The 23,759-nt window shown below is 40.2% G+C and overlaps 1 protein-coding gene across 5 annotated transcripts in view; it reads left to right on the top strand.

Annotated features, from left to right (window-relative positions):
- The window catches only part of LOC104131259 (alpha-1,3-mannosyl-glycoprotein 4-beta-N-acetylglucosaminyltransferase B), a 36,884-nt gene extending 17,219 nt beyond the window's left edge, over nucleotides 1-19,665 (top strand). For 4 of the 5 annotated variants that reach the window (XM_035899949.1, XM_009644412.2, XM_035899950.1 and 1 more), the window contains 11 exons: nucleotides 734-780; nucleotides 2,958-3,071; nucleotides 4,729-4,804; nucleotides 9,971-10,082; nucleotides 11,021-11,151; nucleotides 14,975-15,082; nucleotides 15,405-15,598; nucleotides 17,702-17,780; nucleotides 17,911-17,989; nucleotides 18,892-19,004; nucleotides 19,561-19,665. In XM_035899949.1, the coding sequence (XP_035755842.1) occupies nucleotides 734-780; nucleotides 2,958-3,071; nucleotides 4,729-4,804; nucleotides 9,971-10,082; nucleotides 11,021-11,151; nucleotides 14,975-15,082; nucleotides 15,405-15,598; nucleotides 17,702-17,780; nucleotides 17,911-17,989; nucleotides 18,892-19,004; nucleotides 19,561-19,587 (1,080 nt within the window). In that variant the 3' untranslated portion in view covers nucleotides 19,588-19,665. The remainder of the gene's footprint in view (nucleotides 1-733; nucleotides 781-2,957; nucleotides 3,072-4,728; nucleotides 4,805-9,970; nucleotides 10,083-11,020; nucleotides 11,152-14,974; nucleotides 15,083-15,404; nucleotides 15,599-17,701; nucleotides 17,781-17,910; nucleotides 17,990-18,891; nucleotides 19,005-19,560) is intronic. The other variant, XM_035899951.1, reaches the window with a different exon arrangement.
- The last annotated feature ends 4,094 nt before the right edge of the window (nucleotides 19,666-23,759 follow it).

Raw genomic sequence — 23,759 nt, 5'->3', positions numbered from 1 at the left:
TTAAAACAGGTCTTAGCACATTGCATTGTTTTTACTTATTACAAATCTAATACGTAGCTGGTAACAATTATTTGTGAATTAAAAAAAAAAATCTGAACTGCTAAGACAGGTGTTGTATTGCTTCCAAAATCCATAAAAATTAGCAGTTTAATACAGTTAACAGATGTGTTTTCCCCACTAAAACTATTAGTTTTATGAAACAGCAGCAATGAATAAGTATGTCCTCAAAATTTCCAGACTAAGAGCCATAAGTCTGTTGTATTAGGAAGAAACTCTAAATAAAGATGTTAAGTATCGCTAGCTTTAGAAAATTTTGCTTAGGTGACTTTTCTCAAAAGCCTCAGGCCTCTTTCGTGATTTTTGGATGATTAATCTGAAACGGCAGTTTTGACTGACAGTTATAGGACTGCACTTTTCTGGTATAAGCGAAAGCTGTAGAGCAGAATTTTCTGCAGAAAATGGCTTGGCCTCCTGCAGAAAGAGTGAAAAAACAAAAAGCAGAAACCATAGCTGGAGATCATTCAGTTCTACTTTCAATTACGTAGGAAGCCCCGTTGGCTGGAAAACCCCCTTACTGTCCTTTAGTAGAAATGCTGCTGTAATGCCTTGCTTTTGTTTGGAATGAAAAGAATTGGAGAATAAAAATGAAGTTTTTGCATGTAAATATTCCCTACAAAATGTTGCTTGATACAAAAATGGGTGGCTTGAAATGAACCCCCCTTCTTTTCTTTAGGTGAACGCAGAGTATGTTAACAGTGTTGCGGAAAGTGTTAAAACCAGGTAAGTCCCATCGAGTGTAACGCTGAACAGCTAGTAAATACATTTTGAGCTTTGATGGAAAGAATTAGAGCTCTTCAGCAATAAATTACAACTCTACCGTACTGAAACACGACTGCTAAGGAATGAGGCAAAGGTGCGCTCTTAATATGTGTATCGCAACATGCTGTGCAATTCAGAACAGAAAGATGTGTATCAGTTTATTTTCCTTATTTCATAAATATGCTTTAACTAATCAGGCAAGGTCTCAACGTAAGCCTCCGATAAATATTTACTTGAACCTCAGTCTTTTCCCCATGAAATTAATGATGCCATTCAAGGCACCTGAGGCTACATGCATTAGGTCCCCACTGACTTCATGGCCCTGCAATGTATTTTGATGTCTGTCATGTTTTCTAGGTGTTTCTGTTTCCTCATTTGCCACTTTTTCAGGGAGGCAATGGGTTTTGGACAGCAATCTGATTCTATTGATAATGTTAAATATTCTTATATGATGGGTAACCTGAGATGGATGTTCTTTGCCATGCCGAATTAATACAGGAGTTCTCAAACGAAGGCTTGAGTCCCCCTGCGGTTTTGCTTAGTCTTGTCATTCTTTCCCATAGGCACTTAAGGTATTGTGTGCACATGAAAGACCTTAAAGCAGCTTGAGAAGAACAACTACTAAATTAAAATGTTTGGGCAAAAAAAATACATTCATTAGTAGATTTATTTTGTCTTACGAAAGCTGCTTTCTAAGACATGGTGTCTATTGTGTAGCTCGCAGCCACAAAGCCGGCAAGGCTAATGGCCCTGAAGTGCCGGTGACTGACAGAGGCAGTCATCGTTGTGAGCGGTTGGACTCGAGGATCTCAACGGCCTTTTCCAACCTGAACGGTTCTATGATTCTATTCTAAGCAAGAGATGAAATCCGCACTGCGCTGCACTACGGGGGTTGCTGGCTTCCTTGGTGCCCGAGCTCATTCATGAATTAGTCACTCTGACAGAACCCTGCTTTGGCCAGTATTTGAAGTGAAACAGCCTTTACCTTCTCTCCTTCTTTAATATGACTGAGAGAGCTCTCAATCTTTCTATTAACGCTTTTTAGAATATTAACCAAACCAAACCAAAGTTGAACAAGATCTGTAGAGAAGTTGCCCTTTTCTTTCCCTGTGGAGGCTTTGCTGCATGTCCTGCTCTACTCGGGGGTTTCCCAGACTGTATTTAGGGTGCGGGTTTCCCCCTGAAGGCTCCCTGGGCTGGCTCAGCAATAGCCATAGCCTCCTGCCTCCGGAGGGTTTAGCTCTGCCGGGAGTCCTGCAGCTAGGGTGAGGTGAAGGGGACATCCTCCCCAGTAGCCCTGAGCACCATGAGGTACAAGCACTTAGATAATTCTTAGGATTTTGTTAATGGTTTGGGAAAATTCCTACTGCAGAGTAGATGCTTTCTCGGTGTTATGAAGTGAGATTGAGATTCTTTTTCATAAGGATGCTTGTACTGCGATGTGCTTAATTTTTAATGCAACCTTTTTCTCATTAATCATCGGAAATGGGGAACTCGGTTCTGAAAACTCCTTATTTCAGTGACCCTATACCTATTAAAATCTGAAATTATTTTTTTTTCCCCTTTACATATTCTGGATAAAGGGGATGATTTGACTTCGAGGTTTGGTTCCCAAAGTTGATTACACATTTTTTCAATGACTTTTAAAATGGAAAATCCAATCCTTGGAGCAGCATCTAGACCCAGACTCCCCATGCCAAACCCTCTGCTCCAGGACAGTATCATTTTGGCAAGCATGTAGCATTGGAGCAAGCGTAAGGAAGCTAGGAGCTCTCATGCAAGGGGGAGCAATTGCATGTGGTTCTAGACTGTGGATTTGGTTGTGAATTACTGCTGCATTTTGGCAACCATCTTGGGATCACGAGTAAGCATCTACAGACACAAGATGAGCAGGATTTCTGAGACAAAATTCTCTTCAGTGTTTTCTCTGACTTTGAGGAGTTACAGTCCTGCCTGTTCTGGCAGTTGTCGAAGTCCCCTTCTTGGTTCCTAATTTACAATCTGTGTCACTTGGTTTCTTTGCTAGGGTTGTGAACTCCACTTTCGGAGGAGCAGCCCTAAGTTGGGGGAGTTGCTGCCCGTGATTGCCCCCTAAAGTCTTTTTGAGGAATGAGGTCTCACTAAGCTTCTCTTTGCAGCTTCCCCAGAGAAATCCAGTCTGGAGTCCTAGAGGTTATTTCTCCTCCTGCTTCATACTATCCAGATCTTTCCAACCTGAAGAAAACATTTGGGGATTCAGAGGACAGAGTAAGGTAAGACAGCTGTATAAAACCCAAGAACTTTTGCTAAGAGTATAAAATGGAAAATTTTGCAAAAGTCAACATTGTTTGAGCTGGTAACGTTTTTGTATTTCAGAGCTAATGGACCTCAAGTGTTCTTTTTAAAAAAATTATTACACAGGGGGATCTTGAGAAAAGCTGTGCTGCACATCAGCTTCAGGGCAAGAGCCAAGGCTGAGGGAACTGGGATTGTTTAGTCTGGAGAAAAGGAGGCTGAGGGGAGACCTTATCGCCCTCTGCAACTGCCTGACAGGAGGGTGTAGTGAGGAGGGGAAATGGTCTGAAGTTGCGCCAGGGCAGGTTTAGGTTGGACATTAGGAAAAATCTCTTCACAGAAAGGGCTGTCAAGCACTGGAAGGGGCTCCCCGGGAAGTGGTCGAGTCCCCATCCCTGGAGGTATTTAAAAGCTGGGCAGACGAGGTGCTTAGGGGCATGGTTTAGTGGTGGGATGGCAGGGTTAGGTTAACAGTTGGACTTGATGATCTTAAAGGTCTTTTCCAACCTAAACGATTCTATGATTCTCCTTTGTATCTTGACTCTAGGCATCCCACAGGTTTTAAACCAGATGGATGAGGCCAAGAGGTGATAGGCTAGGTAGTCTGGTCATAAAGGAAAAAATAGGAAAATGTTTTATGTGACGGATAAGGGAGAGGCTCTGTGAACACACAAAGGAAACCCCATGAGGCCCCTTTGCTAACTAGTAACAGCTACGGTGGGTTTAATGACCTAAGTTTTGGTGATCGTACACTTTTTATACTGCTATTAATAGTATATCCAAACTGGTGATTTCATTCGCTCATGTGCCCCGAATTCACTGAGACAGAGCTTATAACCTAACAAAATTGATTTATTGGATGGAAGTAATTTTCTTTTGATCAGCAATAACTAATCTATCAGAAGGTACCCAACAACGCAGCAAGAGAGCTGCAGGACTGAGAGTTTAGGTTGAAGGAAATCAGCAAGTGTATGTATGCGTGTATATTGGGTTTATAGATAAACCTCAGGTCTTTCAGAGCATAAACACGTTTACACACTTGTACTTAAGTTTCAGATATGACTAGATTTGAATCAGATACACTTTTATGTTAATTAAATAGTGATAAATTACTCTCTAGTCTTTTAGCATTGATTATTAAACATCAGCTTCATTCTCTGGTAAAATGAGAGACCGGACTTTGTAGAAAAAAATCTGTGTTCACATTTAAACCTGAAAATGAAGTTTATCAACCTGTTTTCTGTGCTGTTCATCAGTAAAAGCTCTTAATTTTAGATCTTTAAATAATCATTGTGTGTTAATCTCTACTGTTCATAATATAATGAGTAGAATCTTTAAGACATTTGACATGAATATGCTTGTTAGGCATTTTGTTTCAGGCTGTGTTGATACAGATCAAAATTTTTTGCTTAGTTGATGTTAACTTTTATAGGAAAGTCAAATTACTTGCAAATGTTTACACTGATTATAGAGGAATTTTTATTCACTTAACAATGAATTAGAATACCCAAACCTTACAATTGTACTATAGAGAAAAAACTGCAGAGCACTAGAAATGCTTTTATTATAGAAATAACTCTTGTAACCCCACCCCACCCCCAAAAAAGCTTATCAGAATTTACTGCTTATGTTTAGGTGGAGAACTAAACAGAATTTGGATTATAGCTTTTTAATGCTATATGCCCAACCTAAGGGAACATTATATTTACAGGTATGTTCACATTATCATTAAGTAGCTGCAATACATCTGTACCGATTCTTAGCTTTGGCAATTCTACTTTGTTTCAAAGGCCTCAATAAAACCAGCAATCTGTTGTCATTTTCTATGTATTTTGCCTCTGCTCTTTACAAGCATCCACATATTTCTGTGTTTATATACATGTAGCAGCCAGGTACTATTTGATTAAATCCATCTGTACCTTCCTGTCATTTGTGAGGTTGAATAACAAGGTAACTGGAGCATGAAACCCTTATTTGATTAGGTCAAGAAACTCAGAGTTTAATGTGTTTTCACTTGGTGCAGCAAGACAGAACAGTGGTGGCAGGTCCAGGTTATAGCCCAGGTCACAGTGAACCAAAAAAACCCTTACAGATGGGGAAGCATGCCAGTATGGTGATACTGGAGACAAGCTTTAACTGCAAGTTGGTACAGATCCTACATTCTCCAGATTTAGAGGGTTAGACTTTAAGAAGATCCCCATGCATTCAGGCTTAGGTTTAGCCATCATTCTAGATTTGTGCTAATTTGCACTCCATGAAGACGATAATCACCACCAGAGACTCCAAAATTTATCATGACTATTCAATAATGGAACAGATCCATAAAATTTCACGTACCTCGTGAACGTCACCAGTTTCAAAAAAAGCTTAGAACAGCATTTTGCTTAGATCTTAGTTGTCCTGGGTCAGCTCCTGATCGAACAGGCCTCAGACTCTGTATCACGTAAGTACATCGCAAGATTCCCAGAAGCAGAAGACCGCAAGAGCAGGCATCTTGTGCAATTCTCGTCAGCATTTAACACAAACGCATTTGAGCTGGGCTGCTCAAAAGCCTGTGCTCTGTTCTCAAATTTGGCATAGGCACTCAGAAGATAGGTGGACAAACAAAAATGTTAAGGTTTACTGGAAAACAAAGTATTTTCCCATGACTTTCATATATTTTTAAGAGCGCTACCCAAGTTTACTAAGTGAACTAGAGCATTAAGGTACGGGAAACATGTTGAAGAGAAATGTTAAGCATGCTGCCAGACACTTAATGTCCCTTCCTGTTATAAAGTTCTCCAAACATTCATGTTTGCATGGAAATGACTGACATATATTTGTATTTTTAAAGAAATTTGAGAATATGTGTTTTCATACTTGGGACATTACGTAAGGAGTGAATTGTGTTATTCAGAACAAAGCCTGGACTGTAATGGTCTGGTGGTAGTTACGGCTGCATTCAGAATTTTTTTGGAAAGAAACTATGCTTTCCTCATACCGTTGCCTGGTATATCCACTTCTTCATTTGTGTGTCCAGTCTGCAGCTGCTTCTGCAGAAAATCCTCTGTAGAGTACAGGTGAAAAGAAGGAACACAGGCTGTCATAAAGTTAGTTATGATCTCCCTTCACTTGGAAGCCTTGTAGTCATGGAAAGCAAGTAAATTAAAAATCCCTTTCCTCAGCCTGGTACAAAGATTTACTTCAGTAGTCTTAGGGAAACCTTGAACAAGCTTAGATTTTTATTTACTGTTTCATCAGCAATGGTATCATTTGGGTGACTGATACTAACTTCTGAATTTTGAAAGGAGATAAGCATATGTAATTGCTCTTGGCATCTACATGATCTCATGAGCCAGGCAAGATCTTAGCTGAATAAGCACGTGAACACTCATTCTCGGATACTGCTGAATCAGGATTTAAGCAAGTAGCTTTGTGAAGTCCGTTGAAGCTAAAAGGGTTACACTGTGGATGAACCCTACCTACTGATCAAACATAATCTTTGAAAAAAGACAATAAACCCCATCAGTCATCTCATCTCTTCTACTTGAAGCATCTCTTCTACTTTGCCTGTCTTTTTTCCATCCTCCCTGCCTTGAGCCAACTGCTGCTCCTTTTGGGCTTTTTTATGAAGTTAACTTAATCAATAAGAGAGCTAAGAGAACTTTGAAATACTTGTTTCCACTTTCACTATACTTCCTGGAGACCACCAGAGCCCCTTGAGCCGCTTGTAATAATATCAGAGACAAGATGATGGGATCTAAGTGTAGCCATAAAAGCAGGCGTTCGAATCCCAGCCTAGCAGTGAGGAGATGCCTTTCTTCTTTGTGTCCATGTAGACTTAGTTCATTCTGAAGTGATTAAACATTTCAAATCTGAGAGCATCTTTGAGAAACTCAGATACAGCAGTTTTGGGGAAGTGATTTCCATTAGCACTCAAGTAAACCAACAATAAAACATTAAATAAATCTTTTAGTATTTGCAGGTAAAATCTGTTACAAACTTCAGACTTAGTTAACTGAACTACTGCTATGCTTTTACCACCTCGTGAGTTGTTTCCTTGTGGAGGCTGGGGGAGTTTTGTGTATATTTATATATAACATATACGTATATACCGGTAATATATATGGCCAGCAGCACTTATCTGTACACCATTATTGTAATTTCTCTAGTGTGTTTCTCTAATGGTTTTAAGACCTGAGCAGTAGCCTAGTGAAGTCATTAGGAGTCTTTGTATTGATTTTTATGGTTTTTTTCTTCCCCCTCACTAGACTCTAGGTCAAGCCTGTTATTTGGTAGAGTTCTTAAAAGGAATAACTTCCATGAAAGTGTATTTTTAGCTGAAATTTTCTTTATGGTTGTACTGAAAAAGAAGAATCTATATGGAATGAACTATTGGAGGTTTGTTTTCTGTGGAACATGAGAAAATAAGATGTTTCAGCTTAGCAGTCTTCACATATTCGTTGAACAGTGATACCCTAATATAATTTAGAAAGGAAGATACTGTCCTGTCCGATGCCTACACTTCCATTGTATGCTACCACTTTTTTATTGCTTCTTCATTTTTACTTGGACAGATAACCCACATAAGAAAAATGAATGGAAGCCTATTTTTTTGAATATCATTTAGGAAATGTACGTAGCCTTGCTATTGTGCACGCACCTTTTTTTCATCCCACAGTACTGATGCACGAAGGGAAATGAGCTGCGATGATGTGCTCTGCTGGCCTTCTCATGGCAACGGGGCAAGTGGACTTGACAGTTCATATCCTGGATTTCCTGATGGAGTTGTGTACAGCCACTGCATAATCTCCTCCGGTAGATAAGAGCATATGAAAAACAAGTGGCTGTAAACTGAAGTCAGGAAAAATTCAGATTAGAATTTGGGTACCACATACTAAGCGTTCAGGATAATTACACATAGTATAACTTACTGAGAAAGAACTGATACTGCAATCTCTAAGCAGTGGCAGATGCTCTTCAGGAAGATGTGCTTTAGTTGAACACAAATTAGGGGGCTCAGTACAGGGTTAAATAAGCAACCTTTAATGGCCTTCGCTACACAGCAGCTGTGTGGTGCTTAGGTGCAGGCTGGGGTTAAACCACAACAGATATCAAAGTACATTCTCCAATATTCACTTTCAACTGTCAGCTTCAGAAAAGACTGTTTCAGGTGTCTCTTATGCAAAACTACTTTCAGTTCATAACTACATTCATCCCCATGTTGCATCACAGCCCCTGTATTTTTCATCTTTACTACTTTTGTACACTTTCTTCTAGCATTTCTTGATACAGTGGTCTCACTAGGTGTTTGAGATACGCCTCTGTCTTCCTTTCATCCTTTTTTGGGTGCTTCCCAATTTCCCTTTAAGGATTCTCTGAAAGTCTCTTTGATTCCTTGCTTTTCTCCCTTTACATCTAGCTACTGGATAATCCTCTTAGCTCATTTAATTTTATGCAGGATTTCTTGTAACTTGATGTTTTGAGGTTTTTGTTGTTGTTGTTCTCTTCTGCATAACCGTCACCTCAACTCAGTCCCCAGATCTCAGAATCTGTAACTAAGCGTTCATCTTGATCAATTCATTTCCATCTATCTACTTTTTGTTATCTTACCATCAGCAAAAGCTGACAGGGTCAAAACAGATCACTTGATCTCGTCTTTCAGACTTCATTCTACTTCCTCCTGGGTTCACCCTTGACAACGCGGTTCTCCCCCGCCAGCCCTACGTGCCTGGTAATGGCCAAAGTCAGCTAAAAGCTGTGGGCCTCGTCTCTCATGCTCTTGCTGCTGACTCTGCACTGAGTCAGTTGGCAACACAAGTCCAGCAGGAAACCATGCTGCTTTTTTTTCTCATTTTCTACCTCTTTAGCTTTCTGAATTGGCTTCCAGCACCAGCAGACAAGCACCAGGGCCAGTGAAGTACAGCAGTTAGATCAGATTAACCGTACCATTACACTGTACCCCAACAACTTCTTCCTGAAGGCTCAGCCTCCTCTCCCTGTGTTTCTCACACCCATACCGAATTCAAACCCTGAATTATTAGCTCCTTAATAATTTCTGGAATTAATTTATTTCCTTTGTGTCATTACCTCTAAACTCCTTGGTTGGGTTGCCCAGAGAGGTAGTGGAGGCCCCATCCCTGGAAACATTCAAGGCCAGGTTGGACAGGGCTGTGAGCAACCTGATCTGGTTAGTGGTGTCCCTGCTCACTGCAGGGGGGTTGGGCTAGATGGCCTCTAGGGGTCCCTTGCAACCCAAAACATTCTATGATTCTATGATTGTCCTCAGCTTTAGTAACTGGAACAGCTTCTGGCTTTTCAGATCCACCTGTTCTTCTCAGAAAGCCATCCAAAAAATGCAGCCAAGGCCTCTCCCATTTCCTTGATGGATGTCAGTCTCCATTTCCGAGTACCCTTGAGCTGGCTCTACTGCTGTAGTTGCTGTCAGCCTTTAAACCACCTTGAAAGCTCTGTGCATTCCTGTCCTTCAGTGCGCTCCACAGCAAGTTCCTCCTTTCACGGCTAGCCTTCCCTGAAACAACTTGCTTTCTACTAGCATCTCAGTAATCATCCACGGTTCTTCTCAGTCACCTTTTAGGCATGACAAAGTCTGACGAGGCTACTCTACAGGGCTTTTAACCATCTGCTTTAGACGCCTCCTTTCTCAAAAAAGTGAGAAGCGCTCATGGCGTTATAGTTGCTCCTGTAAATAAATATTTAATGAATGATACTGAAACAGAGAGCTGTGTAGAAGCTAAGTAGCAATCCACTGTAGTTTGGCACAGCTTCAGCACACACCGTACGGCAGTCAAACACGTTGCAGTTATCACTCCCATGTGGCAACATCACCACCACTTGCCTTCTCTTTTTTTTGTTGCTTTTTTTTTTTCTTCCCCAGCTGGAAGATGATATTATAGCCAAACCTGATTACATTCAAAGTATAAGAAACTTTGCTGCTGAACAGCCCCAAGAGTGGATGATTCTTGAGTTCTCCCAGCTCGGATTTATTGGTAAGTTCTTAAGACCTCAGCAGGGTCAATTGGATTTGGAGTTGCGTGGGTCGAGTAGGTCTCGCTCAGAATTACATTTCGAAGCATGGAAGGACTCGCCTATCAAAACTTCCTTGGTTCTTCTGGAAAGCTCCCACTGAAAGTCTTTTACTTTCTGTGCTCTTTAAAACTGTCTTTTTAACACACAGTCTCCTCAGCGTAGGACCTTGTAGTTGGGTTCTCCTAAGAAGCAAATTGTTCCACCTCGGGGCACTGTGTGCCCCTGTAGCATGTAGTCTTCTTTTCAAGAATGGAATTTAAACAATCTATAAAAAATCTGCTTCCATTCCTTTGTGGAGCAGAACACACATCCCATATCATAGGGAAGGGTTTTTTATTATTTTTAGTAGTGAGTTTCTTTTTATATTTTTTCCTTCAGTTTCAATACAATTTACTTGTGATAACACCTTATAAATGTTAGGTCAAATGAAGAAATTTAACAAAATCTGCTAATAAAAATAGCAAGAGAACCAAACTGAACAGTGATAGTATTTTAAAAGCAACACTTTTCATATCTAGGTCTCAATTTAAAGATATTCAGGATAGCATTGCCAGAGAAATTGGCTGTCTAGCATTTTGAGGAGTTATTCAGACTTCGTTTCATTGGACACACTGATGCAGGTGACCGGCAGGTTTGTGTTTGGAACTAGGATATAACTGTGTGCTTTATTAGTCAGCTGGTTGACTGTGTGAGAACATCTGCAGGCACGGAATGGAAATTGTTCAAAATCCCAACAAGCTGGGGGATAAGCAAATCTCCAAAGCTGGAGTCTGTGTGAAATTTCCACTAAATATCAGAATTACACCCATGTGTTCAAGGCTGGAGTAAACATAAAGCTGGTGGGGTTTGCGCAGCAATAAAAATATCTGACTATGCAATTTCTTGTCTTGGCTTTCAGGAAAATTGTTTAAATCAGAAGACCTGCCACTCATAGTGGAATTTTTTCTCATGTTCTATAAAGATAAGCCCATAGACTGGCTTATAGATCATCTGCTCTGGGTTAAAGTGTGCAATCCCGAAAAGGATGCAGTAAGTATCTCTATGAATTTATGAACATAAATAATATGCATACGGTCTCGGTGACAAAATAATTTATTTTCAAAAAGTGGAATAGAAATCTCTCAAACCTGACTGACTTTGGAGTTTGTGGGGAAAGATCTGCACAGACTGGCACTGGTGTTTGAGCCCTTTGGGGCATATGGAAAGGCCTGACTCACAGAAATTCAGATTTCCACACCAGAGCTGTTCTGCCTCGGTCAGCTCAGAACACGGACAGCCTGAGCTCACATCTAACTGCAGCTGGGCATGTAGGCAACCCTGCAGAACCAAAGACAATTTTGAATATGTAAACCTATGTGGACTATCACTTCTTGGAACCTGCTTCTGACTTTCTAATTTGAAAGTCAGTAAAGCATACAATATTGCAATCACTTTTGTTCTGAAATTTGCGTGCCATTTCCTTTCTTTCAGGAAGCAGAACTTAAGTGTTTTGCTTTAAATCTTCTACTACCTGGAAAATAAATTAACTGTTTACCTAAAAAAAAATGCAGGGGAACATATAGATCGAATAAACTAAATTATACTTCCCCTGAAAATGAAAGGAACAGTTGTGCTGAATTGCAAAAGGTGCCATTTCTAGCAGCCCAATGATATGTTAAGTATTTCTTTATGTTCTTTTGCATTCTTTCTCTCGACAGTCTTCTTGTGTAACAGACCGTGCCACGGAGGACTGGCCAGAGTTTCTGCTCCGTCTTGGTTTTTAAGGTTCAAGAGTTGTATTTGATTAGTGTAGCCGGTCCCCACTCCAGGCGTTGGCACATGTTACTTTTGTGTTGATAAGGAAGGAAGAAGAGACAGATAGGAGTTGTGGAGAGCAGGAGCTTGAGGGGAGCGGAACAAACAAGTTTCAAGTTTTACTGTGTGGCAGAGGTGGAAGGTCCCTGGTGTTACGCTGAGTAATGCCACTGGGGAGTCTCGATTCCCACTTCGTACAGATAGGAGTAAGCTTTGAAATCCTACTCCGTGGGTAAGGCTGGCTCATAGGAGTTAGAGTGAACTTCAGGTACCTCTAATTTAGGTTCTTGCCTACCTGTGATAACAGCATAAAAAAAAAAAGATGCTGTTATGTTAACATCACCCATTCCAGGTCTGGCTGACATGTCCCAACTTCCATCTGGTGGATGAAACATTTTACTTCTCTTTTTTTTTTTTTTAAATTACTGTTCTAGCTTCTAAGACCTGTTCATATCAAAACCAAAGCTGTGTTCCCGAAAGGCAGGCAGGCAGCTCACATGTGTCTGCTCTGGCCAAGCCAAAGAAGAGCAGTATCAGCAAGTTTCAAGTGAGTTTCACTTCTGCAATTGCAATTTCAATTGCTGTGGGTTGCAAAAACCCATTGAGATAAGGCAGCCTCACGCTGCCCTCGGGTGGGAATGACCAGCAGCATGGTCCTCTGGGACTACTCATGAGAGTGCAGAAAATGGAGGCTGGAAGAAGGACAGAGATCCCAGCTCTGCTGCTCCTCTTCTGCTTGACAGATTAAAGCAGTGGACTTTCCTACAGGCGCCAGAAAAGGCAAGCTGACAGGAATCCTCACACTTTCCCCTTTCCCAGCAATTAAGAGTCTCCCTAAGTGATCACACACTGTGCCTCACGGGAGGGTCAACAGGGCACATGTGCGTGGCTTTTACATGGCATCCTGTGGTGATGGGTGTTTGGCACGTGTTTTTGGCCTGAGCTGAGTATTAACGTACCAAGATTCAGCTACATCTGCTCACCGAGTTTGAGAAGACAGTTTGTGATGATGGGAGCCATCAGATCTCTGCGTGGTTCAGAAATGTCATCACATTTGCCTCCTGTGAACCATCATCCAGCTCTGGGGTCCCCAGCACAAGAAAGACAAGGACCTGATAGAGCAGGTGGAGAGGAGGGCCACAAAAAAGACCAAGAGGGCTGGAGCACCTCTCCCGTGAAGAAAGGCTGAGAGGGTTGGGGCCGCTCAGCCTGGGGAAGAGAAGGCTCTGGGAAGACCATAATTGCAGCCTTTCAGTACTTACAGGGAGCTTATAAGAAGGATGGGGAAAGACTTTTTACCAGGGCCTGTCGTGATGGGACAAGGGAAACAGTCTTAAATTGAAAGAGGGTAGATTTAGATTGGACGTAAGGAAGATACTTTTTATGGTGAGGGTGGTGAGGCACTGGAACAGGTTGCCCAGAGAAACTGTGGATGGCCCCTCCCCGGAAGTGTTCAAGGCCAGGATGGACAGGGCTTTGAGCAACCTGGTCTAGTGGAAGATGTTCCTGCCGATAGCAGGGGTGTTGGAACTAGATGATCTTTAACGTCCTTTCCAACCCAAACCATTCTGTGGTTCTGTGATCATTGCAAGTGGCATGTGTCTATTGAGTGTAGTGGGGACTAGCAGGCTGCAAAGATGGGAGCCCTGACTCAGCGAGGAGCCCTGTCTCAGTTTCTGCACAAATGACCACACCAGTCCTGGGCTACTGATTATTCTTGGCTACGACTATAAGTAGCTCTTTTGGTAGTGCTGCCGCAGCATGAAAGGAGACATGCTAGAGGATGATCTGCAAATCCTGTCAGTAAAAAGAGCACAAATTTATTTTCTTACAATGATTTTTTTTTTCTAGCAAAAGTATAGTATGCTTTTCAAAGAAACAGCTGCCAATAAATCAATTGGCATGCATTGTGTTTTGACACTGTTTTGCTGAACATGCACTGTGGACAAACATAAAAAATACTTAAGTTCTTTTTAGAGCTTTCCAGGTGGTTTTGAACTTTTAATTAGTACTTCTGTGGAAACCATAAATCCCCTGTGAGTTTTGGTGTTTAAGCCATCTGAGCAAAGACTTCATCACTTCTGGCCCTAGAAGGCATTGATAGGGTTTATGTAACGTTTTTCTTTTATAGAACTGAAAGCACTTGATGGAAGAGGTAAACACATGATCCTCTCAAATCTAAAGATGTGAGACCTGGGATACAGAGAAGTTAAACGATCTTCCAAACTCATACAATAATTCTGTGGCAGAACTGAGAGTAGAACCCAGGGAGTCTTGTTTTAGCTCTTTGCTCTGTTCTACGCCAGTGTGCTTCATTATGTCTCATTAATTATTTTAGCATGTTTGCTTCATTGTATCAAACTATGATGCTCTGTATAGATACAGAGCAAAAAATTACATTTAAAGAGGTGATTTGCTATCATTCAAAAATCATGAAACTCAGAAATTAGTACCAATCACAGTTATTTAATTCCCTGGTATATGTCATGTCACAAAGTGTACTTAACTGGAAAATCAGGATTGAAATATGGTATCTAAGGGCTTTATATAATTATAAGATAAAAGATACATAACTTATAGTATAGTACATTATAAGCCTCTCAAACATAGCAGAAAGAGACAAAATGATAAAGATGGAAATGTAACTGGAATCTATCTAAAGAAGGTCAGTTTGGGTCAAAACAGTTTAATTAGAACGATATGGCAAGGCCAACGGTTGAAATGAAATTTGCCAGAAAAAGTTAAAACCACCAGTTTCAGATTTGAGGTCTATTTTTGTCACTCTGAGGTGTGATCGATGGCATACAGTGCACAAATCCCTGAATTAGCGGTGGCTGAGCCTTCAAATCTACATAGCACCATGAGTGGAACTACAAGTTTAGGTCTAGAAACAGTGTATTTGAAATAAGGTGACTGTTAATCTAAGGATTACTCATTTAAATATGGATAAAAAAACCAGACCCATATCCTCAACTACATAATGAAATTGCCTTATGGGAACTTATTTTCTCTCTCCTTTATTTATATAAAACTTCCCTCCCTTTTACTTTCTTTCCAGGTACACTGTGAAAAGGAAAAGGCGAAGTTACGTATCCGTGCTAAACCATCTCTCTTTCAGCATGTGGGAATTTATTCATCATTGGCTGGGAAGATACAGAATTTGAAAGTAAGAATAACAAATGAATGCCATATTTCTAAATCATATGCTTGTGTTCTGACTCGTTTCTCAAATCAACTTCAAGCATTGCATCTTTGTCATTAGATGGCATTTCCATGTCCAAGAAAGCTGGTTTACAAATTTGGTGGGTGTAACATTGAGTCTTGGTGATTACACTGAAATGAATATTCTATTTCTATTAGAAATAGATTGTGTATTTTTTGACACTGAGGTAATTATTTTCTGGAATAGCTTCCTGTTGCAATTCAAGGAACTGGAGCACTTTTTTTTTCATTTTATGAGTTAAATTACATTTCTTTATATCCAACAGGATAAAGATTTTGGCAAAATTGTGCTACATAAAGCACATAATAATCCACCTGCAAAAGTGGATACAAGCCTAAGAACATACCAGCAATACACCTTGGAAAAAGTTTACAAAGGAAAAGACTGGTTTTGGGCTTCAGCTCCAGTGGCAGGGGACTACATCAGCTTCACCTTTTTAAATCCACTAAAAGTTGAGAAGTAAGTATTACACAATGTGGAATTTGGAAGCCTACATATATCCAGTTTGGAAATGACTGAGTCTGTTCAAAATCACCAGTGCTCAACTTGTTCACATAAATTATAGCGTCATCACTGACAAAAAATTCACAATTTGCTATTCATCTCCTCCTCTTCTTGAATTCCCCCCCTGAAATACATTTCTTCCTCGGTAATTAAGAGAGCTGCTTAAATTTTTTTCCTGTTACTTCTTCAGGTAAATATTTTACATTCTCTTACGATAATTCTCAAAGGAATTTATTTTTGATGAATGAATTTCATTATGGAGTCAGAGAAAGCCTTGTTTCTGTAGTTGTCAATAACTACAAACAGGCTGTTTGCATGGTGTCAAGTCAAAGGCCGTGTCCCAGACCAGACACTTAGCAGTGTAGGTGAAAGCAAAGAAAAAATATCGCTATTGTGGGGAAATAATGAAAAGTAAATTAATAAAAGTGGTATTCAGTTAAAGATTCAGAGACTTGAATGTAGGTGTTAAGAGTAGAGATGTCTACGTAAAATAGGTGTGTGAGCTCCTACTACACACAACAGATAGAGATCTACTTGACAGAGTCAGTGGACGCTAGACAGCTATTCATCTCATCCTCTGTTTGGTCACCTGAGTCAGTTGCTAAGCTTCATAGAGGGTAATGAGAACTCCAACACTTGGGTCACAGCCAGACTTCTAACTTCATGCGTTTGGATCTACAGCCAAGTCCCACCTTGAATGTATGAAACGATCTTCTCCGTTTTCACATTGTTCAACTTGGGCGTCTTTGAAAGGAAGAGACACCTGTAGCTTAAGACAGAGAAGTGTTGTTCAGAATGATTTAATCTATGAACAATACAAATTAAGGTTGGCACCAAAAGAAGCAGCCCTGCCTGGTTCAGCAAAGTTTCTTCTCCTCTCTGTGTCAGATTGGAGAACAGATCTGAGTTAAAACTAACCTAGCAAGAAATACGGTTCCAGGAGAGTGTCTCTGACACAAACTGCCATATCTCTGTAATGATATTCAGAGAGAAAACTCCTTTGCTGTTGTTACATTTCCTCCTTAAACTGGTCACAAACCCAAGAGACTTCCTTTTCTGCAAAGATTGTAGATTTCTCATTTATTTAAGAAAACCCAAACAAACTAAGAAAGCAAGTCTGTATCTCCATCTAGTGAGCTGCACTAAATCACAGTTGTTAGAATAAACACTGGTGTTCTGTGATCAACACTGTTAATTAACTGGTTAATGCTTTGGGAAACTCGGGTACCCTATATTTTTGCATTTTCCTGTTAATGGGAAGCTGTAGTGGATGAAGCTAACTTGTATAACGTATTGCCTAATGGCTGGTCCCAGCCCCATCTCAGTGCTAACCTGTGAAAATCTATCATTACTCCTATAGTATTTGCTGGTCTTCTTAGGTCTTGATTGTTTGATACCAGAGGAGGGAGGTTGATGCTTTAAATTTCCTTAGCTCTTTTTGGATCTAAATACCTAAGAACTCTAATGCCAGAAATTTAAAACCAAATAGGGTGTTTGTTTTTTGTTTGTTTTGTTTTGTTTTTTAAATCTCGGAGGTGTTCTTGCTTGGATTCTTGTTTTGACAGTGCTGTTGCTTATTGGCTATAAAGGAGATTATTGAGAAGCACCTGAGTTGATCAGTATTGATAAAAAGAGGGATCCTCTTGGCATGTAGCATGTGGTCTAGCAGAAACAGGGATTTTTGCTGCCATTGCATTCCAGAAGCCCATCTCGCCTCGGCCTTAGGATGACAGGAACAGATCAGAGGGCAGATCTTCCTTTAGCCATTTAAACCTGGAAAGTTAATTTTATTTGGAAGTTGAGCACTAAAAAGGGGGAACATTTGCATTCGTGGTTCCAGAGAAAGATGGTTCTAATGCTTGTTCCATTTAAAACAAAAAGCCTCTAGTATGGTTTGGTCAAACATTGGAAATTTTCAATGCCTATTTCTGTTCTCTATAGCCCACAACTCATTAAAGAAAAGGTATTTGAACCTTCCCTTCAAAACTGGAAAGAATTACTTCCCTAGAACTTTTCTAAAGTGTAAAATACCTGGAAATAATATACCTTTATCATCAGGTACCTCTTCAGGAGTGGAAACATGGAGCACCCTGGTGATAAACTGTTTAACACTACCGTGGAAGTGTTGCCAGCTGATGTAAGTCTCTCATTGCCAACTGTAATATACAGCTATTTCATTTTAAGAATGATGTTCAGCATAAAATATCATGCCCTAGAAAATACTTCTCAAGATTTTATTTGTTGTTTTGTTTGTTTTTTTTTTACAGGAAATGCTAAGAAAGGAACTGGTTGATAGTGGAAGTAAATTTAGCTACCCAGCAAGCAAAGATGGATATTTAAAAATAGGTAAAAATAGGTTTTGTCACTTGAAAACCAGAAATTCTGTTCTAATGTATAAAATGCTTCTGCATTTGAGAATTTCATTAACTCTGTAGTAAATACAACATTCCAAGGTGAACTGGTAAGGAAAGGAAACCCTTTGCGCTACTGCATATTCCAGTATGTGCTATTTGACCAATGACTATCCTACTTTATTTTAAATAATAAAGAACCCCACCAGCAGTGGCAAAAGCCAAAGCATCTAATTAGAAGAAAAAACTAATCGCAATTTCTGCAAGGTCTTAATAGGATAATTGATTCTGGTTTGGATTTTGCAGCCTTAGCTGAAGCCAAGGATTTCTTATGATTATGACAGCATTAACTTGTGTTCCAACCTGAAGTGAAGCAGCAGCATGACGCAAAGTACCTTCCCCATTTTGCCCCCACCCCTGCTTCCCTCTTCCTTCCTCAGGGCAGTGCGTGACTTCTTTTAAATGAACTGCACATTCTCCGCGTGCCTACCGAGGCCTGGTTTCTACTAGTACCTAAACTAACGCACCACTGAGTGAACAGAGATGGACTATTGGGAGGTCTGCTTTGCTTGCCACTTTCTTCTGTCTCTTCTACCAAGGAATTGCTCTTTTCTCCCAATGAACCACTTTCACCTCAGCAGCACTTCTTGTTATTTTCTTGTATTCTTCTCCAGCTCCTCACTGCTGTAACTGAAGGAATGAATCCTTCTTCTTGTTTATAGCTTTATCTTTCAGTTGTTATTATTTGACCTTTTCCAAAAGATTTTTTTTCCCCTAATGTGGTACCCCTGGAGTTAAGTTCTAATTTGTAATTTAGAGCTTTTGCATAAGCTCACCTGGAAGCATATTTCATTCTAATATATGTTTGTACGGGTCTTGTTTTACTTTTTTATTTAGGGGCTTTTGAAAATGGAATTGCAGAAGGAAGTATCGATCAGTCAATAGGAAAAATACAGGCTATTCGTTTATCGGTCCATTCTGATTCTCCTGTATGGGCAATACTTAGTGAGGTAAGCATGTTAATAAAAGCATTTTAATTAAAGCTTCATTAAATGAGTTTCAGTTCTTCCTACCATGTAGTATAGATAACCATTGATTTGTATTTAATTTTGAATGGGATTTTGTATGGAGAAGCTCAGACAAGTGGAGAATTTTATTAATTATTCGGGGAGCAGTAAAATGTACTTGATAGAAAAAGTGCTGGAAATGCTCACATGGGATGATTCTCCAGTTATGCAGTTCTGTAAGTAGCCACTAGAATTTGGGGCACGATAAACAAACCAGCCAAAGGAAACAGGGAGGCTTTTCTAGGTTTTTCAGTCACCATCTTGCATATTAATTATAACATGCAAACATTTTCAGATGAACATGTGATTTTTTTATTCTTCAAGTTTCTCCCAGGTGTCTGAATGTGTGTGAACCTATAACTAGGAAATATTCAGTGGAAGTCACTGAAGAGAATTACTACAGCCTTAAACTATAGCTGTAGTTGGAAGGAGGGAAAAGCTGATGTCTTAGGCAATGCTTCTGCAGATTTTAGAAAATAATATATTTTGTTTTTTTCAGGTACTTATCAAGACCTCTGAAAACTGAAAAAAAATACATTTTTGACGTGTCGCTTGTTACAGATTGTTTGAAAACTGGGCCAACAGCAACAAAAAACTGGCTGGGTAAAAAGAACAAATCCAAACCCATTTAATTCTTAATACTGTGTATTAGGAAAGAGTTGAGATAACTTTTAAATCTTTATATAAAGAATATTAAAAGCTATAAAGTACCCAGTTAAGTTAGTAATTTCAATAAAATGTTCTCGAGTAAGGTGTCATATATAAAAAATCTCAGTTTAGCTTGGCAACATTCAGTATGTATTATTATAAACAATTGATAAGGCATTACGAGTTGTCTCAGGGACTAACACATAGAAGAGCTAAAAACATGGACATTTTTGAAAAATATTAAGAACACAGTTTTCAATTCCACTGAGAACACTGGTCAATTTTGGAGGGCAAGTAGAACTGAAGGAAACGTTGTCACTATTCATTGCAAGTATTTAGAGCAGTCCACAGAGACAGGAACAACTTAATAACATGAAAATGGATCTCAAACTTAACAAAGTGTGTTTCAGCCTTAATGTAGCATAAGATATGTTTAATATTTTTTTTTAAATGGGAAGTGCCTACAAGTTACCATTTGAATAACTCAAACAGGTATTGTTGGGAGGCTTGTAAAACTTTTTAGTGAATTGTGCATTGAATTAACTACAGGAAATAAGGGTATTACGTGTAACTATATTTTTGTAGAAAGAAATCTATTTAAATAAAATCTTTGATCCTATAATTTGATAATCGGTATGTCCTGATACTTAAATCCTGGTCACAAGACAAAACTCAATATAAATTTGAAAATAAAAGATGAACGACAGTAGTCTCATTTGAAACGTTTTTGGGAAATGACAATCTGCCTTGGACATCTCCTGTTAATGTGCAGAATTTCCTCTATCACGCCCTTAGCACTTGAAGCATGACTGCGCCCTCGTTCTCCTGCACATGCATTGCATCCTAACAGCAGACAGCGAGAAATGAGCTGCAGTGTACACTTTGGCATGGCTTTGTATTAAATGGGTTAAATTAATGTAAAGCTGCGTTCTTAATGCAAGAGTATTTTTATTTAGAATACAATGAAATCTGCAGAACCATAGCTCCACTACAAAATCTAGGGGATCTCGTGAGAGAAACTCGGGATTTTTCACTGAAGAAGCGATAGCTGAATAGCGAGCGTTACAGCCCGGGGAAGTTTAAGGCAGTGGAGTGTAAGGGAAGTACGCTTACGTACTTTTGCACGTTAATAGCAAGAAGCGCCGCTGGCGAGTGAGTTAGCTGGGTTTGTTCCTAACAGTCTCTGTCAGGCAAGGAGCGGTTACAGAACACGTGCAGCTTCCTCTCCACCCTGCAAGCACGCTCCTACCTGCGCTCTTCCATTTAAGAATCCTACGCGCTGGACCGGCACGCGCCTTCTCACACCACGGCTCCGAGGCCAAGGCTGCAAAGAGGTCCCCCCCGTGGGAAGCTTCCGTTCAGGTAGCGGATCCAGGGGATAAGGAACATCCTCTAGCTTTACGGGTGACTGGCTTTTGCAGGGTAGGCATTGTGACTGTAGCTTACAAAAACAAAGGCAGTTAAGCCTACGTCAGAAAACAACAATGAAAGGAGTTTCAGATTCCATACCAGATCACCAAGCTCCTTCAGGTGGAAGTTTTACTGCAGTGATTTCATGTGGCTTAAATCACAGTCTCGAAACTATTGACTACCCCAGGCTCATTGTACGTGTACCCAATCAGGTTAAATGCCTGTGTGGGAAGAAAGCACATTTTTCAAGCTATTCAATATTAATGACGGTTTATTCAACCCATTTTGATTTTCACTGGAACGCAGTTATTCATTTCTCTGAATGGCGTGTCTCAATTTTTGTCTTAAATCTTTTGAGGGACTTTTGAAAGGGGAATGCTAACATTTGTGTTCAATACAAAAGGCAGTTAATGAACTTTACCACTTTTAAAATTTTTTTTTCTTTCCATTAATTACATGGGCCCCATATCTCGTCACTGTGCCTTTTTGCACAGCTTAACACAAGCACACATCTACTGTAAATGCTAATGGAAACTAAATGTACACTGAGAAGAGACTAGACTCTTAGCACAGATATCTATTAAGGTTAATTAGGAGATATTTAATCTGAAGTTGAAGATGGTTATTTGCTTATTGAATTGAAAATCTCTCTCACATGTTTGAGGAAATAATTTTCCCCAATATTTACTTTTTCTATTACTCGTAAGTCACACATTTGTTAGCTGTATTACTGGTTGCACCAACTGTCTTGTCTGAGAGTAGTTTGGGTTGTGTCTGGGCTTTTTTAAAGTATTACTTATTTGCATAAATGTAAGATTCCAGATAAATCTTTCATAGATACAGTGAATAATAGGAATATTAACAATTAATTCTGCAGTAAGCAGAAATCTTTAATTCTGCAATAGTTTCTAAAGGGATGTATGCGTATTTCAAGCTGCGAGGATAGTTTTCATCTGTCTTTGATTCATGATGGATTGCTCAAGGACATCCCTTAATGTTTTTTTAGCTAGAGATGTCTGAAGATTGACGTTTCTGTAGGACTATGGTACCATTTCTCAAAAGTACATTGAAATGGCACCAGAGTCCTACAGAAACTTCGATCTTTACACATCTCTAGCTAAGCTTTAGCAAGAGAAGAAATTGTGCTGCTTTCCCGTGACATAAATTTGCAACTGCATTTAAGTTGTGAAGTTTACATTGCTCCTTGGAGCTTGTAATTATAATAATCTATAGCAATCTTGAGTTTTGATGACACTGTCAAAAGAGAAATATAATCAATTACAAGCTTTAAGCTTGCGCATTAGCTTACAATGACCTTCTAATACTTGAAAGGCAGTATATCATGAAAATAAATATGAGCATTTGGATTTGCAATTCATATTATGCATTCTAATGGTAGGTTCAGAAAGTTCTGAGTCAACAAACTAATCTATGGTAGACATAAACCAAATGGAGAAATCCATAAAAATTATCTGAAGTTACAAATTATTTTAGGAAGGGGGAAGCTTAGCTTAATGGTGTACAGGCCATAGTTGTTATTTCCAAAAGACAGTTTCCTCAACATGGTAAGAATCAAATAATGTAAAACAGATTCTTGTGGCCTTAAGAACTGTCTGAAAGAGGTGTAGAGTTACGAGAAAAAAGTGCCACTTTTTCTTAGGGCGATCAACATTTCTGGTATTTCCTTCCTTCCTTTTCTTTCACAGACCCACGGTTTCATAGGCAATAGAAAGAAAAGCTCTGCATATGTGCCTTAGTAAGAATTTTTTGGGCAGTGAAACCTGCCTGCATTTGAGGGGATGGCTGATGCTGCAGTGACAATCCCCTTGGCTGCATAGGAGCGTGCTTTTCAAAAGCAGTCTCCGGTGAAGAGTTGCAGGTGCACCCTTCAAAGAAGAGATTCAACGGTCGGAATGAAAGGCAGCGGCTGTAGTTACATGGTTCATCTCACAAACACTGGCGTGACGGTTGGTGCCCAGAACAAATTTGAGCTTGAAATGAGGATGGCAACCCCCTTACAGTCTTTGGCTAGGAGGAAGGCTTGGATGATGCGAGCCATCAAGTGACGTGGTGGCACATGCAAAGATACCGAGCCCTGACCCAGTCTGTCAGCAGCTGGGCAGCTAAAGCGACAAGTATGTTTCTCGTGATCCCTCAAGGAATCGCTTTTGTCTCAGCCCTCTCCTGCACGTTTCAAGTATCGGTGCCATGGGTAACGTTTGAACTGCTCCTAAACCATGCGCTGGCCAGAGCGTGAAGATACAACTTGAGCCGAGCCCGAAAGCTCCTCAGGGGCGGCAACCCCGCACCTGCTGTGTTCAAAAAGTCAGTCAGGAATTAATGTCACAGCTGCTCCACTTCGTGACCCCCCCAAATGTAGACTGGATCGCTCGCCTGAGCCTCCGATTGTCATCAAGGGCTTTGTCAACTTGAGCTACATTCCCCCCGTTGGGGAGGGGGGGGCTGCCGTGTCTTTACCCGTCCCGATCACTGACCACGGGTGCGTGGAGCACGGCGATGCCACCGTGCGCGCACATACGGTCCCACTGACCGTGGCCATGATGGCAAAGCCCGTGGAGCACGCGCCACTGCACGCCAAACCCAACGCAGCTGCACTGCTGCCCCGCCTAGCAACACCGC

Source organism: Egretta garzetta, unplaced genomic scaffold (genome assembly GCF_000687185.1).
Source record: "Egretta garzetta isolate BGI_Z169 unplaced genomic scaffold, ASM68718v1 scaffold448, whole genome shotgun sequence".
NCBI classification, from domain to species: Eukaryota; Metazoa; Chordata; class Aves; order Pelecaniformes; family Ardeidae; genus Egretta; species Egretta garzetta.
Note: the sequence above shows the minus strand (reverse complement) of the source record. Positions and strands in the feature narration are given on the sequence as shown.